Below are 22,392 nucleotides of genomic sequence, written 5' to 3' on the forward strand. Positions count from 1 at the left end.
AGCTACGTCACTCAATCAGAGCCACGTCACTCAATCAGAGCCATGTCACTCAATCACAGCCACGTCACTCAATCAGAGCCACGCCACTCAATCATCGCTACGTCACTCAATCAGAGCCACGTCACTCAATCATCGCCACGTCACTCAATCATCGCTACGTCACTCAATCAGAGCCACGTCACTCAATCATCGCCACGTCACTCAATCATCGCTACGTCACTCAATCATCGCTACGTCACTCAATCAGAGCCACGTCACTCAATCAGAGCCACGTCACTCGATCATAGCTACATCACTTTATCATAGCTACATCACTCGGCTGCCCCATGTTCTCTCCCATACTTCTGCGTAGCTTATCCTGTATTGCCACGGAATTCCCGGCATCCATCTCGCACATCTGTGCTCAAATGCCAGCAACTTCTTTTTAAGCGGTTTAAATTAGGGCCCAGCTGTCCGATCCACACAGCCATACAGATGGCACTCCTTGCCTCAAATACCCTTCTGCACCCACCACACTGCAGAATACAACAATTTACTCACTCACCACACTGCAGGTCACTGCAACCCACCCACCACACTGCAGAATACAACAACTCACTCACTCACCACACTGCAGGTCACTGCAACCCACCCACCACACTGCAGAATACAACAACTCACTCACTCACCACACTGCAGGTCACTACAACCCACCCACCACACTGCAGGATACAACAACTTACTCACTCACCACACTGCAGGTCACTACAACCCACCCACCACACTGCAGGGTACAACAACTCACTCACTCACCACACTGCAGGGTACAACAACTCACTCACCCACCACACTGCAGGCCACTACAACCCACCCACCACACTGCAGGATACAACAACTCACTCACTCACCACACTGCAGGGTACAACAACTCACCCACCACACTGCAGGCCACTACAACCCACCCACCACACTGCAGGATACAACAACTCACTCACTCACCACACTGCAGGGTACAACAACTCACCCACCACACTGCAGGATACGACACTTCTCTTTTTGCTTCTTCCCCTCGTATTGCTCCACTTTGAAATTCCCTCCCGTCATAATCCTCTCTTTTCCCCAAGCTCTTATAATGATAGTAAAATATATAATAATTAAGTATTAAAATATAACAATAGGTTTTTTTTTTCTGGCAATAAAACACATGTCCAGATGTTAAAACACCAAAGGTCTCATTGTAGCTGCTCACCCCGAGCTATAAATGCCCTGATAGTGACATTGTCTTTGTGCTGTTCGCCTTTTGGCGTTCTCTGGTCTAACACTTGAAATATCAGCTCAAAAGAATGCTGTCTCTGGTGTGGACCAATCAGTTTCAAAGACAACGCCTATATTAGCAGAGCATGTTTTTTGTTTGCATGTTCACCACAAGTACGTGTGGTTAATGCAGACAGGATTCCTTGAATAAGGATTCTGTTTGGTGTTCTAACATCTTGACATCTGTTTTATTGCAAGAAAGGGTAAAACATTGTTATATATAATAAGTATTAGCCTTGCTTGATTCGGGAAATGCCTCAACTCGATTTCAACTGTTACACGTGCTGTCTGTCCTTGGCCACTGACATATTTGGGCCTCCCGGGCCTGTCCTCGGCAAGTGTGTTTAGAAGGGGACTCGATGTGTACGGTGGTTGCGCCACCTCTGGTGGGCTGCTTCCCCCACCTACTGCATGTCCACCTTTCTCTCTATCTCTCTCGTCCCTCTCGTCGCTCCGTCTGGCCGCACCGCTCAGCGCATGGACCTCGACCGGCGGCGCGAGGAGGCGCGTAACCCCCGTCGCAAGCCGCGCCTCATGGAGGAGGACGAGCTGCCCGGGTGGATCCTGAAGGACGACGCCGAGGTGGAGCGTCTGACGTGCGAGGAGGAGGAGGAGAAGATATTTGGCAGAGGCACCCGGCACCGCAAGGACGTGGACTACAGCGATTCGCTCACCGAGAAGCAGTGGCTTCGGGTGCGTGTGGGCTGGAGCGTGTGGCGGCGGCAGGCCCCGAGTCCGTGGACCGCACGGGCGCATCGGGAGTTGCCGGCGCATGAAGCGCGCTACTCCGGTGGTTGTCGCCACATTTGTGCGCCCAGGGTGACTCCTGCAGGAGTTTTGCGTGGGGGTGGTGGGGGGTCGGCAACCATGATGGCTGTGTCATCCCAATCGAGTGATTTTGGATCATTGATATGATATACGTAGGCCTTCAAGTGGAATGTTATGATTCTTAATTCGTTTATTTTGGGTTAGCAAATTGCATAAATTTGTCATATTCTGCTGCTTGATTTTCAACATTCCTCTGGTTTGATGAAAAACCACATAAATTAGAATATTTATCCACATGACAACTTCATTTGATTGGCTCAGTTCCAGGTAAGTTTTCAAATTTGGACCACAAAGCTGGTACACAATGGCCTTATCTTCTGTTCTTTGAATTGCGTCGTGGGACCTTCAACGTCCACTGTGAAGCAGACGGGGCGGAGTGTCTCACGGTGCGGAGTGTCTCACGGTGCAGACACCCGCAGGGTTACCCGGCCAGGCAGCTTCCCAGCAGTAGAGCCAATGGCGGAGCCCCCTCCAGCAATAAAAAATGATAGGAGTTATTCGTAAGTAAGGAGTTGTCCCTTGCTTTTTATTCGACGCGTGTGCGGCGATGGCGCAGCCATCGATCGAGGTTCGAATTCGAACCGTGTGTGATCGGCATCGCGCTCGCTGAAGGTGAATGCCTTCAGGGAAGTCGTGTACTGTATACACAACTGCGCACAATTCTGAGTCACTTATAACTGCTTTGCCGTTACTTATTGCCAATTATGGACTCAGACTATTGTCCTATCATCTCAGAGTCCCTGGTACGTAATAATCTGCTACACAGTGGCAGTGGAGGTTGCAAAATGCCAATTTATTACTAATAAACCCCAATGATCCGATCGAAATTAGGGATTTTGATCAGATCATTGGGGGAGCACGTACCACCCCACCCCCCAACTGTCTCCGCCAATGAGTAGAGCGGCTCGCAATCGGAAGGTGGCGAGTTCTATTGCTGGTTCGGAGGGGTTTACTCGGTCCATCATCCCTCCCTCTGGATTCGATAAAGTGCGTCCCACTTAGTCACACAGTCAACAGTGGTTTTCCTATAAAATATTGTGGAATTCCCACCACTGCCTCAGGACTGTCAACACCAATGCTTCAATGCTCAATTGATTAGGAAATTACTCTTGACTATAACCAGGGTGGCCTGCAGGAATTGAACTGCAAACCTCTGCAGCATGAGCAGCGAACGTTTGCCGGCCATGTCGCCACACAGTCGGGCTTGTTGCTATGACGGTCACACCCTTCGCATTTGACTTTGGTCAGTGTAGGCCACCTGAGAGTGACTGGGTCTGTGTAGGCCACCTGAGGGTGACTGTGTCTGTGTAGGCCACCTGAGGGTGACTGGGTCTGTGTAGGCCACCTGAGAGTGACTGAGTCTGTGTAGGCCACCTGAGGGTGACTGGGTCTGTGTAGGCCACCTGAGAGTGACTGGGTCTGTGAAGGCCACCTGACGGTGACTGGGTCTGTGTAGGCCACCTGAGGGTGACTGCGGTGACTGCGTCTGTGTAGGCCACCTGAGAGTGACTGGGTCTGTGTAGGCCACCTGAGAGTGACTGGGTCTGTGTAGGCCACCTGAGAGTGACTGGGTCTGTGTAGGCCACCTGAGAGTGACTGGGTCTGTGTAGGCCACCTGAGAGTGACTGGGTCTGTGTAGGCCACCTGAGGGTGATTGCGTCTGTGTAGGCCACCTGAGGGTGACTGGGTCTGTGTAGGCCACCTGAGAGTGACTGCGTCTGTGTAGGCCACCTGAGGGTGACTGGGTCTGTGTAGGCCACCTGAGAGTGACTGCGTCTGTGTAGGCCACCTGAGGGTGACTGCGTCTGTGTAGGCCGCTTGAGTGCGCTACTGCGTCTGTGTAGGCCATTGAAGACGGCAACCTGGAGGAGATGGAGGAGGTGGTGCGAGCGAAACGCGCACGCAAGCGGAAGGCGTCGCCCAGCTCGGTGGGGATGGAGCCGGAGGTGATCGAGGAGCCACCCCCCCCGCCGGTCAAGGAGAGGCACAAGAAGAAGAGGGGCCGCCCCCCCGCGGCTGACAAGCCAGTGCCCAACCCGCCGTCCCTGCTCAACAAGATGAGGAAAGTCCTGGACGCAGTGCTCAAGTACAAGGACGGGTATGTGGGAGCGTCCCTTGTACAAGGCACCGATTGGCACGCGGGGTACATGGCAAACGCGGAATGTCAAGTGCCCCCCCCCCGTATATGGCCTTTAACAGGTTGGGGCAAGTGCTTTTAGCGAGCACCTACGAAGGCCTGCGAGGCGCGTGAGGGGGATGGGTTGGCCAACACCACGCCCGGCCGCCTTTGTCTCCCCAGTGCTGATGTTTACACAGAACCTAGGGGATGCTCGAACCCACTGGAACTGCTGACCCAGCGAGAGAGCTGTAACAACAAGGAGGTTATAGATGTGGCGATGGGCAAGCAAGCGGGGTCTGAGCTGGAAAGGAATTCCATCCACGGACGCAAGCACCTCAGTTGTGTTAATGGGGGAGATTAGGGAGAGAGAGATTAGCATGAATTAGCTTCCGTCGCCGCATAAGAGTATCATCCCCGCATATGCGCACTACAGCAGTGTTAATGAGAGATTAGCACCATGAGAGTGCAATCCAAAGGACGTGTGAGCATGACCGCATGTGTTGCGATCGAAACGGCGTGATATATTATTTTTATTTCGTTTTATTTTTCTACCTACGTGACTTTACCGAAAGAAGCAAAGAGTATGGATTCCTGCAGTCACGAAAGCTTCAAATCAAGATTGGGTCACTGGGTTTGTAGCATGGTGCGCTAACCACGACGCTACCACTCCCCACACTTGAATGTATACATAGCAAGCACATAATGACACGTAAACAGACATTTTAGATCCATAATATATATCTCGATGCCTCGCGTTTGTAGTGGATTCAGCTAAGTCGCAGATGTACTCTTTGGAGGCAACACATTTATTAACACCAACACATTAACACAAGGGGGTTACTGCCCCTTTACCAGATAACCTATGGTGGTGGACCACCAGGCTAATTACGCTAGTTACTGGGAGTAGCTACAACGGACAGGACCCTGCCTTGGGTCCTTGTCCACGTGTTGGTGACTTATTTTTGGACATAGAACGTAGATCTTCAGATGACAACAGCAACGCTGGAACCCCGGTCCCTGTGGGGACCCGGTTTATATGCTACCGAGTCGTGGCTGGCCCAGCCCTTGGCCACGACCACCTTCCAGAAACCTCTTGTCGTTTCTCGACCCTTCCCGTAGGATCTCACCCTGACACGTGACCACCCCCTAGCCCCGGCCTGGGGCCCCTGTGTAATTCTTACTGGTCACGTGCCTTCCAGGGTCAACCAGAGTGCCATGGCCTAGGGTAACCTCATCCCATGGCTGACACTCCCACACTCCCTCCTGAAGGAGTCAGCACTGCACGCCACGCGTGTTGTGACTGCGCTATCCCAGCGCTCACCGAGCCCCCTCTAGGGCTGGTACTACACCCACCTACGGGGTGTCCGCGATGACAATGCATCGCACGCCGTGCCTGCTAGAGCCGGCATTACTCAGTGACATTCACGATGTTGCTACATACGTGATGTCCATGATGTGAACACATCGCACACCGTGCCTCTCTGGGGTCGGCACCACACAGTGTCATCCGCGATGTCACTACACGTTTAATGATCGTGATGACTGGTGGAGAAAGGCAGCAGCAGCGACAGCTCCTGTTGCTTCACAGCTCACTAGGACATCGTGTGGCGTGACACGCTTTGAATCGTTATCTTTGGCCTGGCCTGTAAGCGGTATTTGCGAATGTGCTAAAGCCCGTGCAGTGTGAAAACAGAAAGATGAATTGCTTAATAGCCCGACCCTTCTCCGCGTCGGTCTTGCGTAAGAGCCCGGTGTGGCGCGACGAATAGACATGCGCGTCACCGCTTCATGCGGCATCCCAGGGTCTAAGGTCACAGCGATCGCGTGCTCAAACGAGCGTTTCAGACGGAGCTCGTCTACTGATCACAGTCCCGAGCCAATGATGGAAATTACACGTATTTTATGGTGGGGGCGAGTGACCACAGGACAACCGCAGTTGATTTTTTCAACACAGTCGTTCTCGCTTTATCAACCCCGGATGGAGGGATAATTGACGAAGTAAACCACCACCAACCAGGATTCGAACTCTGCAGCCTTGAGATTGCGGGCCGCTCGCTCTATCGCTGGGTGGCCACCAGGCCGGCGGTGTGTGGAGGTACGGACACGGGAGGAGGGAGGAGAACCGTCTGCTTCTTTGTTTTATAAAAACGATTTGGGAGGCGGGGGTGGGTTTGGGAAGTGGTTACAGTCACTGCCACCACCTGTGTTAAGTCACAATCTCATGACACCAGTGGGACACCTGGACCCCTCTATAGCTCAACGTTGACAATGGGACCTCACCTATTCCTGCCTTGACCAAACATAACTCAGCCGTGTCACTCACGGCGAATGCTGCAATCATGCGAGTGTGGCTCCTATCCTCGTCCCCTCCCTTCCTCTTCTCCTCCCTTCTACCCCCACCTGGGCCACCACCACTTGTGAGGGAGTATCTCACAATTCGCTTTGTTTACACGTTATCTCTCGCTCAGATCGCAGGCGCATTCCCGCTGACCGCCAGACGCCTGTGTGCGTGGGCGCGTGTGCATGTGTGTGTGGGGCCGTGTCTGCAGGTCTGGCCGGCAGCTCAGTCAAGTCTTCGTGCAGCTGCCGTCACGCAAAGAGCTGCCCGAGTACTACGAGCTTATTCGAAAGCCTGTCGACTTTAAGAAAATCAAGGTGACCAAACCCCTCTCCCCGCCTTGCGTATCCCTTACATCACCGTCGCACCATGGCCGTGCGCGTGGGCGATTCTTCATTCAGCGTGGGGTATTCATGCTCGCAATAAGCACATTGCATTGCCCGTGCAGGAATCGATCATTTAAAAAAAATGTCCTCGTCCCCGTTTTTGCTAAACCCCGTAAGAATGGCCGGAGAATGTGGGCGAGGGTGGGTGGCCGGACCTCAGACATTGAACCACCGTGGCAAAAATTTGATCGTCATTGCTCCCAGAGGGGGGAAGAGAAAAAAACGACTGATCCGGACATCGCATTTTGTATTTTTAAAGTTTTATCGGTTATATCCCCCCCCCCCCCCTTCACTTGTTTTCGTTTCTAATCCACCGCTCTCGATCGTTATCCCTGCGGTTGTAGGGTTAGTGTACCCAGGTAGTTTTAACCGGCCCCCATTTGGGGGAGAATTACTCTGAGGTTGCGACTGGACCGAGGACGTTGTGCACGCACAGAATGTATCCCCTCTGTGTCTCCTGTTCGTTGAGTTCAAGAATAATATTGTAAAAACTTTTTTCTCTTTTACTCGCTGATGAGCACAGGCCCAAAAGCCCCAAAATGTCAAGCGGCCTGAAACAAAATAGCCAACTTATAAAAGTTGTAATGAATCATAGTTACTACTAACATGTTTCTTGAATTGAGCAAAGTTATCATTATTATTACAAGAGCTTGGTAAACAAGAGATGATGATGGGAGGGAATTCCAAAGTGGCGTTGTGCCAGGGGAAGAAGCAGAAAGAGAAATGTTGTGACTTGCATTGTGGTGGACGAGTGGGTGGCTGTAGTGTTGTGGCCTGCAGTGTAGTGCGGTGGTTGAACATGGTGTGGGTGCAACAAAACAGTTGAATGTTAATCAGCAAAGATCCTTATCTGGCAGTTCATCTGCATTGATTTTCAAGCAAGCCTGACTGCTGATGAGACATTGAAGGTCAAAAGCAATGCTGCTGTAAAATTTCACTTCCAGTAGGTTGCATGGCCGATTGGATGTGTAAAAAAAAGTAATCGATCGGAAGAAGGGGGGCATATGTGTCTATCTGTTGATTTTGTTACCTGTATTCTTCATAACCACGCTATTGATCACGTTACAACTGGGCTACCGTGAGATGCATCTGCTGCGTGCTCTTTCACGCACTGCGGGAGGCTTCACGCACTGCAGGAGGCAGGGATGGTGGAAGGCTGCTGGTGCCGCGTGTGTGGTGTGCGCTGGAAACCGTGTCTGCCACAGGCTGCACGGTGCGATGTGCTCTGAAGCCGCCCACACTCCGCTTTGCTACAATGTCCTGAAGTTACATCTCTCTCTGCGTAGCTCGTGGCCTCTGATAACAAATTTGTCAGCAAAATATATTCGGCCGAGGACATACAAACAGACAACAAGGCCACACGGAGTTTAATCTAATTTCCACTTGCGAGAGGCATGGCCTTGCTTATTGACAAGTTACTGAGCTTGTAACATAGAAGCTTCTACGTGCGATTGAGGAGTTGAGGGCGAGCTTTGTTCGCGGAAATTGGAAGAATTGAGCGAGCAAATTCCTCCCTTAATACCACATTATTTCCACTTGTACACAATACGAGGAAGCTGCCATAGCACTGGTGCAATGGTCAGCACGCTGCACTTGCAATCTAGAGGTCACCGGTTCGATTCCATCTTCCGCCGCGGCAGTTGAAACAACTGTGAAAGTTTCTTAAAACCCCACCACAGCCACCTCTGTCCACCCAGCAGCAATGGGCACAACCACTTGCGAAGAGCAAATTTTGTTTTCGGCTTGCCATCGAACAAAGACGGTCACTTCATCCCGTGGTTTCAGATGCGCTCCCACGGCTACCTGGAACGCTCTTTCCATCCGATATTAGGAAGCCACTGGAGCTACGTACTTTTAAATCTAGATTGAAAATTCATTCTTTTTGAACTGCTTTTTGTGTTTAGTTTGTTGTCCTTCCCCGGCACCTCCGATTAGCATGGTTGGCTTCTAACATACATGCGTACATTCCAATCAACCTGTGTGCCTTAGCAAGGTAAAGGTGCAGCCCTGCAATTGCCAGCTTGCTCACGCCCTTGCGTGCAGGAGGGCCAAGGAGCTCTACAGCATATTTGGCCTGCTCTCTCACAATGAGTAGACATCTAGGAGGAGGTGGGAGTATACCCACGCTTTATCCCACCACACGCGACCTGCCGACCGACTTAGCTGTGGTTGTTACCCATTTACACTGCCGGATGGACAGAGGCAGTGGGAATTTGAGAATATTGCCACCGTTGTGTCAACTGCCGCGCCGGGAGATGGAATGGAACCGCCAGCCCCTGGCTTGTGAGTCCAGCGCGCCGCTGTGACCATTACATCACTGTGGCAGCCGTCACCGGGGAACAGGCTGTAACGAATCGCATCAAAGTTACAGGAAATGAATTTGATTTTATTTTTGTTTATGCACTGTTTTAAAAAAATTCTGTAACACAGTTCTTTTTGTACTGCTTTCTACATGATATTTTGGATCACATTTCTATTTTCGTCATTTCTGTAACCTTATTTCATCGTATTGCTCAAAATGCCATGTTGGTGAACCAGGTCAGTCACCTGTACATGAGATGATAGAATGACAGCAGTGCGTCGAGGCTCTGACACAGCAAATCTTGCGCCGTCTTATTTTACCCAGTAAAGCCACAGCGAGTCCCAAGACTTGTGTTGAGGGAGGGGTTATGCCGCATGTGGATGTTTGACCAAACACCAATGACGTGTGCTTCGCTATGGGAGGAAACCGGGAAGACCTGGAGGAAACCCAACGCAACTCTCACACACACCTCACACTCACCACACACTCGCCTCACACACACCACACACTCACGTCACACACACCACACACACCACACACACACACCACACACACACCACACACACACCATACACACACCACACACACCACACACTCACCACACACACACCACACACACACACCACACAAACACAACATACTCACCTCACACACACACCACACACACACCACACACACACCACACACTCACCACACACACCACACACCACACAAACACCACACACTCACCTCACACACACCACACACTCACCACACACACACACCACACACCTCACACACACCACACTCACCTCACACTCACCTCACACTCACCTCACACTCACCTCACACACACCACACACACACACATCACACACACCACACACTCACCACACACACACCACACACACACCTCACACACACCACACACACCTCACACACACCACACACACACCACACACTCACCACACACACACACACCACACACACACACCACACACTCACCACACACACACACCACACACACACACCACACACTCACCACACACACACCACACACACACCACACACACCTCACACACACCACACACACACACACCACACACACCACAAACACCTCACACACACCACACACACACCACACACACACCACACTCACCTCACACTCACCTCACACACAACAGTCGCACACTACACACTCACCTCACACACACCACACACACCTCACACACACCACACACACACCACACACTCACCACACACTCACCACACGCACACCACACACACACCACACACACACCACACTCACCTCACACTCACCTCACACACAACAGTCGCACACTACACACTCACCTCACACACACCACACACACCTCACACACACCACACACACCTCACACACACCACACACACACCACACACTCACAACACACACCACACACACACACCACACACTCACCACACACACACCACACACACCACACACACACACCACACACACCTCACACACACCACACACACTCACCACACGCACACCACACACACACCACACACACACCACACACACACCACACTCACCTCACACTCACCTCACCCACAACAGTCGCACACTACACACTCACCTCACACACCACACACTCACCTCACACACCACGCACTCACCACACACACCTCACACACACCACACACACCACACACACACCACACACACACCACACACTCACCTCACACTCACCACACACACACCACACACACACCACACACACCACATACTCACCTCACACACACCACACACACTCACACTCACCTCACACACACCACACACACACCACACACATCACACACACATCACACACACCACACATACACACCACACACCACACTCACCTCACACACACCACACACACCACACACACCTCACACACATCACACACACTACACACACACCACACACTCACCACACACACAGCACACACACCACACACACACCTCACACACACCACACACACACACCTCACACACACCACACACACACCACACACTCACCACACACACCACACACACACACACACACCACACACTCACCACACACACACCACACACACACACACACCTCACACAGACCACACACACACCACACACACCACACTCACCTCACACTCACCACACACTCAACACACACTCACAACACACTCACAACACACACACCACACACACACCACACACTCACCTCACACACCACGCACTCACCACACACACCACACACTCACCACACACACCTCACACACACCACACACACACCACACACACACCACACACTCACCACACACACCACACACACACCACACACTCACCTCACACTCACCACACACTCACCACACACACCACACACCACACACACACCACACACACACACCACACACCTCACACACACCACACACACACCACACACTCACCTCACACACCACACACCTCACACACACCACACACCTCACACACACCACACACTCACCTCACACTCACCTCACACTCACCTCACACACCACACACTCACTGACCACACACACCACACACTCACTGACCACACACTCACTGACCACACACTCACCTCACACACACACCACACACTCACTGACCACACACACCACACACTCACTGACCACACACACCACACACACACCACACACACCACACACTCACCTCACACACCACACACTCACCTCACACTCACCTCACACCTCACACACCACACACTCACTGACCACACACACCACACACACACTACACACTCACCACACACTCACCACACACACACCACACACACCACACTCACCACACACACACCACACACACTACACACTCACCACACACACCTCACACGCACCACACACACACCACACACTCACTTCACACTCACCACACACCCCACACACACACCACACACTCACCTCACACTCACCTCACACACCACACACTCACTGACCACACACACCACACACTCACTGACCACACACTCACTGACCACACACTCACCTCACACACACACCACACACTCACTGATCACACACAACACAATAAAATAATAAAATATATATAAAACAATAAAAATTCTCACGAAGTTTCGACCATAACACAAACGGTCGTCATCAGGTGTGAAAAAACCAACGGCAAGAAACATTTGAAAGTGTTGGTTTGCATTAATTTATTTATTTTAAACAGTGTATTTACTTATTTACAAAAAAACGTCAGCGCTACGCGCAGCGATTTGGCAGTTTATTTAGAAGGACGAGTCCATCTATGTTCTGAGAAGAGGAGGGGGGAGACGAACAATTAATGTATGCTGTCTGAAAGCCACCGTAAGCGTGAACAATCAATTAAGACCTGAAATGGTTTATCAAATCCTTCCAATGATTGCTAAGCCAGAATCCATCTTCTCGGTTGAAATTGTCTCTGTGATATGTGGATAGCCTCATGAACGAATCTCTCATGGTAGCCAGATGGCTTACAAAGAACCTCTGTCTTGGAAAAGTCAATGTCATGTGAGCCTACTGAATTATAACAATGATCTGCCATGGCCGAGGTGTTGGTCCTACCGTGTTTAAGGTCTGCTTTGTGTTCACGAATGCGGTCCGAGACATGGCGTTTGGTTTCTCCAATGTAACTACTACCACAGAGGCAACTTAGTTTGTAGACACCAGGGCACGGTATGTCCGGAATCACATCTTTTACAGACGGAACCAGATCACGGATTTTATGTAATGTGTTGAAACGGACCTGGATCTTGTGTTTATTCAAGATTTTGGAGATCTTTTTTGTGATCCCCGCAATGTAGGGTAAAGTGATGGTTTTGAAAGGCTCCTCAAGAGGGTCCTTCTTCATGGTTTGAGTAATAGCTTTGCGGATTGTATAGTCGGAGTAACCATTAGCCTTACGAGCTTGGTGTACGTGCTTGAGTTCCCTGCCTATGTGTTCCTGGTCGGATATGCATTGGGCTCTATGGTACAGAGTCTTGATGAGAGAATTCTTCTGTGATGGATGGTGGTTGGAATCCCGTTTCAGATAAGCATCCGTATGGGTAGCTTTCCTGTAAACAGAGTGGCTCATTGAACCATCAGGTCTCTTTTTTATTAGGACATACAAAAAAGGTAGCTTGCCATCTTTTTCGACTTCCATGGTAAATCTGATGGCTGGGTGTATGGAATTGATGTGGTCGAAGAATTGGTCTCGTGCAGGCCGGCCATGTGGCCAGATGACAAAAGTGTCATCCATGTACCTCTTCCATAAGGTTGGGCGCAGAGTGGCAGTCTGGATGGCATCAGTCTCAAATTTCTCCATGAAAATGTTAGCTATAACCGGAGATAGGGGGAAGCCCATTGGGGTGCCCTCAGTTTGTTTGTAGAAAGTTCCATTCCAAGTGAAGTATGTCCTAATAAAAAAGAGACCTGATGGTTCAATGAGCCACTCTGTCTACAGGAAAGCTACCCATACGGATGCTTATCTGAAACCAGATTCCCACCACATCCATCACAGAAGAATTCTCTCATCAAGACTCTGTACAATAGAGCCCAATGCATATCCGACCAGGAACACATAGGCAGTGAACTCAAGCACGTACACCAAGCTCTTAAGGCTAATGGTTACTCCGACTATACAATCCACAAAGCTATCACTCAAACCATGAAGAAGGACCCTCTTGAGGAGCCTTTAAAAAACATCACTTTACCCTACATTGCGGGGATCACAAAAAATATCTCAAATCTTGAATAAACACAAGATCCAGGTCCGTTTCAACACATTACATAAAATCCGTGATCTGGTTCCGTCTGTAAAAGATGTGATTCCGGACATACAGTACCCTGGTGTCTACAAACTAAGTTGCCTCTGTGGTAGTAGTTACATTGGAGAAACCAAACGCCATGTCTCGGACCGCATTCGTGAACACAAAGCAGACCTTAAACACGGTAGGACCAACACCTCGGCCATGGCAGATCATTGTTATAATTCAGTAGGCTCACATGACATTGACTTTTCCAAGACAGAGGTTCTTTGTAAGCCATCTGGCTACCATGAGAGATTCGTTCATGAGGCTATCCACATATCACAGAGACAATTTCAACCGAGAAGATGGATTCTGGCTTAGCAATCATTGGAAGGATTTGATAAACCATTTCAGGTCTTAATTGATTGTTCACGCTTACGGTGGCTTTCAGACAGCATACATTAATTGTTCGTCTCCCCCCTCCTCTTCTCAGAACATAGATGGACTCGTCCTTCTAAATAAACTGCCAAATCGCTGCGCGTAGCGCTGACGTTTTTTTGTAAATAAGTAAATACACCGTTTAAAATAAATAAATTAATGCAAACCAACACTTTCAAATGTTTCTTGCCGTTGGTTTTTTCACACCTGATGACGACCGTTTGTGTTATGGTCGAAACGTCGTGAGAATTTTTGTTTGATATATTTTATTATTTTATTGTTTCCCTTCAACGTGACTTTACCGAAAGAGCTAAGAATATGACCACACACTGTCAACAAAGACAACGATCCCCCCCCCATATCCTGTAACAGACTATTGGGGCAAGTGCTGTTAGTACCTATGAAGGTCGGCAAGGCACACGAGACAGTGGATGGCCAGCACCAAACCCGGCCAATGCTCATGTTTACACACCGCACCAGGTACTCATTGATGGATTAGTTGATGTCGGGGAAGGCCCAGTACCAGTTCAGATATTCATCAGTGAGAATCAAACTCGGGTTGCTAAGTTCATAACTCAATGCGCTAACAACGACACGACCGTTCCCCACCTCATGATACCCACACTCGCACACCCATGCATCGCTCACGGTTGTGTGTGTCGCGGTCCCCCAGGAGAGGATTCGAATCCACAAGTATCGCAGTCTGGATGACCTGGAGAAGGACGTGATGCTGCTGTGTCAGAACGCGCAGATCTACAACCTCGAGGGGTCTCTGGTGAGCGTCTCCTCCAGCACCGGGCCCCCGCAGCGCTCGGTGCTGGATAACATGGCCTGTGTTCAAGCATTATAGCAGCGGTGATGCATCCAAACTTCCCCTGTACATTAACCCTTCCTCTTTCCGAAACGTCTGCAAGTTACAGGGAGGGTGTCCCGTTCACCGCTGAATCTCGGAACACGCAAGCGGTTACCGTTAATTATATTTAGAGAGGCATAGCGCTGCAGTTTACAAAGACGTGGTACTGTACTCATCGCAGAGAACCGTAGCGACAGGACCGCACTCGATGATCGCCGGCGCTAAACTGTCACACGCCCTCCCACGTGGCCTTTTACTTCCGATTCCATTCAGAATTGATTCGGAAGAAAAACCGATGACGCATGCGTACGTCATGGGAGCGGGAAAGGATTAATCAGTCCCACTCCTGAACCTCCTTCCGTTCCTCTCGTCAAGTCTCACCTCTTATCCATTGCCCGTTCCCTTACTCGTCCCTCCACTATTTCCCGTCCCTCCCCTCCCCTGCTCTCTCCTGACCCCACGTGCCTTCTGTTTTACGGTCGCTCATTCCTCGGGCCTAGCACGCCCCTGCTATCTAAATCACTCTATTTTTGTTACCGCTGTTAAACTATGTGAAGCACCTTGAGCTAACGCGCTATATAAATATTAATTAATAATCCAGCTGCATGCCGTCTGCACTAAAACTCAAGTCTGGGCGAATTTCCTGCTTATCTCCCTTATACAGTCATGAGCCAGTTGGTGGAACCTCCACATTCCTATGGCGGGGCTAAGTCCATCCATAGGACAACCACTGTTGACTTAGCACAGAGTGGTATTGCATTTATTGGCTCCAGAGAGAGGGATAATGGGTTGCGTAAACTCCAAAACAAGATTTTATAACTCGCAACCTCGCTGTTATCCGCTGAGTCAGCGTGGAGAATGGATTTCCCGGCCGTGTACTCCAGAATAGAAATAAATAACCAGACGATAAACCTCTTCCTTTTCATATCCGTGTCTCCATGTTAAACATTAAAGTCGTTTTACACCTCCCTTCAGCCACACGGCCTTCTGGGAGTGCCATCATTTCAGCAATATTAATTCAACACAAGAAAAACTCCAGACTGTTTTTTGACATTCAGTGTCTATAATCATCAGCATAGTAAGGCTTGCTTGCTAGAACCAATGCTGGTGAACTGCCAGGTGTATTGGATCCTCTTTGCCAGACATGGTTCCTAATTCAATGCAAACTGTAAAACAAAATCACGAAATAATCAGTAGCGTTGTGGGGGAGATTTAAGTAACAATAAATAATAATAAATTCGGTTTTCTATAGTGTCATTCTCATAAGGTCTCACAGAGATTTATATGAGACTCACGTTATGGAGAAAGACTGTAACAAACAGGTGAGTTTTAGAACATGATTTAAAAAGTGTAACAAACTCAGATCCCCTATTGGACCGGGGAAGGGAATTCCACGTTTGCGGAGCTTGGATGCACACAGCTCAATCTCCCATCAAACAAAGCTCCGGTCTTTGGAATAACGAGTAGACCTGAATCGCAGATCTAATATAAAACCTAAGCAGATCGGTGAGATATTCAGGATCCAACTCATTCAAGGCCTCAAACGTGAGAAGAAGAATCTTATATATATATTTTTTTTAAAGCAGACGATACGCCTTCGCCACGTGTACAACTGCAGACGAACCAGAGTCCGTATCACAACCGGTCGTCACATTCCACTCTGGAGCAGTGAATTGGGGGATGGGGGTGGGGCGCACGCTGCGGTTTTGACTTGAGGCATTGTTGGCAAAGTTTCAAGAAAATTTAAGAAACAAATCTCACCCGGGTGGGAGGGGGAGGGCAGGGGCGAGGGGGGGATTGTGTTCTCTTCCTGATGTAAGTAAGAGCGTATCGGTTGCTTGTTTCTTGAGCGTGCCGGTTGATGTTCTACACCGGGAGTGACCTTGTACCACCGGTGGGGTGGTGACTGCTAGATCTACGAAGACTCCATCGTCCTGCAGTCCGTGTTCACGAGCACGAGAGAGAAGGTGGAGAAGGAGCCAAGCTGCGATGACGTGAGTGACGATGATGAAGATGATGACGGCTCTGAGTCCGAGTGTAAGCTGATTCTCTCCGCTCCTTCCTTTTTTCACGCTTTAAGCGATGTTGCTGGCATATGCACGTGCTTTTTGTTGGGATTCTGTTAACTTGCACTGTTTATCTGCGCCGGTAACACCACTACATTTTTAATCTCAAAACGGACATTTACATCGCATTGCGCAGAGGGTCGCCGGTTTGTGCGTCTCTCGACGTCGTCGCTCTGCGAAAGCACGGCCGTTCTAATTTCCATTTGTCTGACAGCCCACTCGGTGAAGGTGAAGATCAAGCTCGGAAAGAAGAAGGAGAAAGGGAAGGAGAGGGAACGGTCTCGCGTGGGCCGGCGGCGGTCGGGCCGCGGGGCCAAATCCAGGCCCGTGGTGAGCGACGACAGTGCTGATGAGAACAACGTGAGTCAAAGCCAAATTGAAGAGTCCTCCTCCTGGGTGACTGCTGTTGATGCGAGGGATCATGACGCTGTGGATTAGTCCCGAGTCGTTGCCAGCTCTCTCTCTGGGTCACGGTTGTGGATCTTTTGAGCTTTTTTGTTCCGTTGATTTTGTTCAAGCCCGGGTCGCCAAAATTACAAAATCATTCAAGTTCATTTCAATACATCAATGAAGCAGATTGAAAGCAGACTAAAAAACTACCTCATAGAAATCAGAGCAAATGCAATCGCAGTACAAATAGAATTGAAAACATAAACATTTAAATAACTATTCTGCAATGATTTCACGAATTGCGTTTACAAGTTTATTCATAGTCCAATTAAGTAAAAAAACACGTATGTATGTAAATAAACGAGGATATACGTATATCCAACCGCAGGTGAACTTATTGTGGGCATTTGTGCCTTATAAATCATGCCAAAAGAGCGTTGGCTTGATAGGCGGCGCTGTGACCAGTCCGTACCGCCTCCCATGGGCCGTCTAAGCCTGAAATGAGTTGGAAGTGAGGGCTTTGCTAACGAGGGTCAAGGCAGCTGAGTATGTGTGGAGCGTTCCTTCACCGCCAACTGTCTCGGTTGAAATTCAAAGCTTTCGCTTGGCAACATTCAAGCCTGCAGTTGTTTGTGTTGGATCATCTGTGGGCCCTTGGCCCGATTTTAACGTGGCACGGGTGAACCCCCATGCCTCAGAGTTCAGGAAGGACTGGTGTTCGATTCCCGACTCGGACGCTTTTCTGCATGGAATTTGTATGTTCTTCCCCCTGTACTGCAATGGGTTGCTTCCTCTGGCAGTCTCCGGTTTCTCCCGTAGCTCAAAGCATACAATGTAACTGGAATTGGCCACAACTCCCCAAAGAGTCTGTATTTTTGGGTAAAAAGTTATTGTTTTAAGTGAGTATTTCCGTGAAACAAGTTACTCGCATTGCCACGCTCAGTACCATTCTTAAAGGAAAGAATGGTGAACTGATCTTTGACCACCAGGAACAGGTTTACATAGCATTTTTGTGAGGTCTTGGGGGAGGAGAAACCCCTCTATGGGCTATGGTGGGATTGGCCCTGCTTGGGCTGTATTTCGTCATATATTAGAGGAAGTAACCGCTTTTTGTGAGTGGCTGCCATCTGTGAAGGAAACGCAAAGAGTGATCCAGAGCCTGAGACCATGCACAGTGCTGGGTAGAGATGTAGGTCATTTGAACAGAACATATATTTGCTTTTTGACCTGGTTAATGCGTATGGTACCATAAAAAGGACTGAGCTTTTGATTATAATTCTTCATGGTTTCAAAGTTCCTGACCCTCAGTTCACAATCATGAAGGACCTTCGTGATGGTGGACATGCCTGGGTAAAGCTTCGTGGCCACGAGTCAGATCCATTTTCGGTTTACCTTGGGGTGCAACATGGATGTTGTATAGCCCCTACGCTATTTAACACCTTTTCCCACCTAATTTAATAGGCTTTTCATGGCTGTACCGGTGGAATTTCCATCTGGTACAGATACGATGTGAGGCTAATCTATGCCCGGGTGCGGGGATGGCTCGCTTTTTGTGTCAATCATGTTATGTGTGCAGATAGTCTGGCAATTGCTGCCCACTGAAGAGTTGGATAAGCTACTGCTGAACCTGGAGTGTGCTACTCCTTTCATGTAATCGAATGCTGCCCTCCTTGCACTCTCCATGAGTGATAGGGGCAGTTGTGGAGAGGGTAGAGACATTTCTATACCTGGGCAGTGTGCTTACAACCAGCTCCGGTTTGGCAGCGGAGGTCACACTCCGAATCAGTCGAGTGGCATCTTTTAATCAGCTGCGTAACTTGAGGAAGCTACCTGGCCTGTCGCTCCATACAAAGCTCTAGGTCTTCTGGAACACAATTATGCCCTACCTTCTCTAAGCTTGTGAAACGTAGAGCCCTTTAAAAGAACATCTGTGCTGGTTTTAAACATTCAGGCTGGCCTGCCTATGATCCATCGTGGGTTTAACCAGACTGGATTGTGTGAGGAGCTCACAAATCCTTGTAAGATCTGGGCACAGTCCCATCTGTGAGCTCCTCCGACAGGTGCGGCTGTGTTGGCTGGGTCATGTAACCCGCATGCCCAACCATCGCATGTCCAAGCAGCTTCTGTTTGGCAGGATAGAGGGGGCTAAACGAGCGGAGCACCGGGCGGCTAAAACGCAGCAAGTTTGCACAGTGGGGGGGAACGCAGGTGGGGGTGCATTTGCCAGTCATCTCAGTCAGTCAACCCATGGTACCTGGGTCTGTCCCATGACCTCTTTCCAGCGAGGCCTCCACACTTCACACAGCCTCAAGGTGCAACTCGCCCGGCACAAGCGCCGTGGTGATTTCACCGTCATCGTGGCGAATGGCAGTTGTGTGTAAATGTGTGTGAGCGAGAGCGTGTAAATGTTTGTCTTGTTGTTTACAGAGTTGGTATATTTTCTTTATATTGTGAATATGTAATAATTATTCTAAACGGCTTTGATTTAAATAAACACTTCTGGTATTGAGCTACTGTGGATATGGAAACCTTCCCTTCCTGTCCCGGTCCTCTTAGATGGCCCTGCACAGCATTCATCATTAACCACGCCCTTGCATTTCACGTGTACATTTCTGATGGCTCACAAACGATGGCTTTAAATGCAGCAGCTTTACTTTTAAGAGATGCGTTACAACTGGAAATGTTGCCTTGCGCATTCTGAGCTCGCCACTGTGTTACAAGGGCATTGTGATTCTGATATTTTTCAGGGTCAGTCGGAGGTTAGTAGCGAAGTTGAGTGAAAGATCGACGTCATTCCAGACGCACGCCCTGCGTCGTGGTGGAGCGGCGTTTTGAGTGAGCGGCGTGGATCGCAAATGCGCGTCGCAGCTCGCGCGCACGGAGAAACCTTGACTCGTGTGCATCTAAAGTCCACACGCACGCACCGTTGCAACACAGCGTTTACGTGTTACCCAACGGGCCCGTTTTTATCACCGCCGGTGTGTTCTTCTTCCAAACCGATGTTCGGATCTGAAGCGGTCTCTTGGAATGACTGACGGTAGTACTTGTAGGATTTCAGTCCTAGATCTTCATGTTTGCATGAACATTTTCTTCAGGGGCCAAATGCCGAGGGCCACCCTCTCTGTGTTGTCGATGCCGCGTGCAGACGCTGGCTGCTGAACGAGTGTTAGCGTTCGCACGCCCCGGTTGCAGGTTCAGTTGGTCACGTTTCCTGCAGCGCTCGTCAAATACAATTTCGTGTGGTGTATTGATAATCGTATCGGTGTTTCATTCTCGCGTCACGCAGACTCTAGCATGTATGTAGCAGGCAGCTTTTTATATTGCAAATCCGGTCCAAGTTAAAACACTAAGGAGGTGGGGGGCAGGGGGGGTGCTTTTGAGGTGCAATGGATGATTCGTTTTCCGGAGTGGGCCCACAAGATGGTGTGCGTGGCATATTGGTGCTCGGTGGCGGTGCTGAGTCGTGGGTATTTGGTGTTGCCGCGTAAAGCCCAACCGGTTTTTTTCTCAGTAAAAAGCCGTAAAATGCAATTACGTGTAAGCACCAGTTGCATTTTGTTTTGAGAAGCTTCCAGTGCGTGAGATTAATGAACTTGTGAAACGACAAAATAAACACCTAACATTACACACGTGTGTCCGCTTTGATGTATTTGCTGCTTGTGCGATTGTTTTTACAGCGCCCGTTACCCAAGAAGCGTCGATCTCAAGACTTTTTTTCAAGAGGGTTCTGCAAACTTTTAATAGTAGGGGCGACAATTTCTGAGTCCCAATTAAGTACGAGTAAATTTCCAGATTTGGCAATTTTGGCCTACGTCGCAGAATCTTTTTTCTTAATAGAGTTTTTTTTTGTGGGTTAGATCGCGTAAATATATAAATGTCTTTTAAACCTGCCACCATCCGACACAGCCAACAAATAAGAGTTGTCACATAAACAGAACATGTCAATTCGTCACTAGTACAGCACACCGGTGTGTTGGAGAGCCAAACCACAACATCTTTATTGTCCGTGGAGTGAAGCAGATGTAGCCGGGACCATCTTGTCTCCTGCTACGATCGTAACGAGAGCGATCGATCTGCTGTTGTCACAATTGGTTGTGGTGGCTGTTTGCATGATGAAATTCTTTCGCACCTTACGTAGCTAAGCATGCCAATCGAAGGTGCTATCGGCCAATTAATGAGCACATGTGGAAGTAAACCAGAGCAACCGGAAAAAAACCCAAGCATGCAAGGTGTAAACACTATCCCATACAGACGAAACACGTGGAGTCTTTTACTTTACTGCTTTCTGGTGAGCCAGAATATGGCTCCTCGAGTTCTGGTTTACAGGCGTGCGGCCACCACCGCTCAGATGGGAGTGTCGTGTCCTCGCAATGTGAGAGGCCTTGAATAAACGGAAGTTCCTGAAGTAGCCACAATGATATTTCAATGTGGAGCCCTCCAAACATGATAAGTCTGTCCTCTCCGTGAATTGCGGGCCCATTCATTGAATGTGCTTGTAGTTTGGAAATATGTCGCAGTCACAAGTCAGAGCAGGAATACAGACAGGGTTCAGTGATGGATTGCAAAACATTCGTAGCATGCTTCACCATCACTGGGGAATCTTTTCAAAGAGGATAAGTAGGGCAGATGAGACAAGCATGG

The 22,392-nt window shown here is 49.5% G+C and overlaps 1 protein-coding gene across 5 annotated transcripts in view; it reads left to right on the forward strand.

Annotated features, from left to right (window-relative positions):
• Nucleotides 1–21,378, forward strand: part of LOC116948974 (SWI/SNF-related matrix-associated actin-dependent regulator of chromatin subfamily A member 4-like) — a 66,197-nt gene extending 44,819 nt beyond the window's left edge. For 4 of the 5 annotated variants that reach the window (XM_076071944.1, XM_076071943.1, XM_076071945.1 and 1 more), the window contains 7 exons: nt 1,768–1,986; nt 3,966–4,219; nt 6,790–6,895; nt 15,116–15,217; nt 17,209–17,332; nt 17,576–17,721; nt 20,499–21,378. In XM_076071944.1, coding sequence (XP_075928059.1) covers nt 1,768–1,986; nt 3,966–4,219; nt 6,790–6,895; nt 15,116–15,217; nt 17,209–17,332; nt 17,576–17,721; nt 20,499–20,531 — 984 coding nt within the window. In that variant the 3' untranslated portion in view covers nt 20,532–21,378. Of the gene's footprint in view, nt 1–1,767; nt 1,987–3,965; nt 4,220–6,789; nt 6,896–15,115; nt 15,218–17,208; nt 17,333–17,575; nt 17,722–20,498 lie in introns of those variants that run through there. The other variant, XM_076071946.1, reaches the window with a different exon arrangement.
• The last annotated feature ends 1,014 nt before the right edge of the window (nt 21,379–22,392 follow it).

The sequence above is a fragment of the Petromyzon marinus genome, chromosome 35, assembly GCF_048934315.1.
Source record: "Petromyzon marinus isolate PM22_M1 ecotype Great Lakes invasive population chromosome 35, UKy_Petmar_22M1.pri1.0, whole genome shotgun sequence".
NCBI classification, from domain to species: domain Eukaryota; kingdom Metazoa; phylum Chordata; class Hyperoartia; order Petromyzontiformes; family Petromyzontidae; genus Petromyzon; species Petromyzon marinus.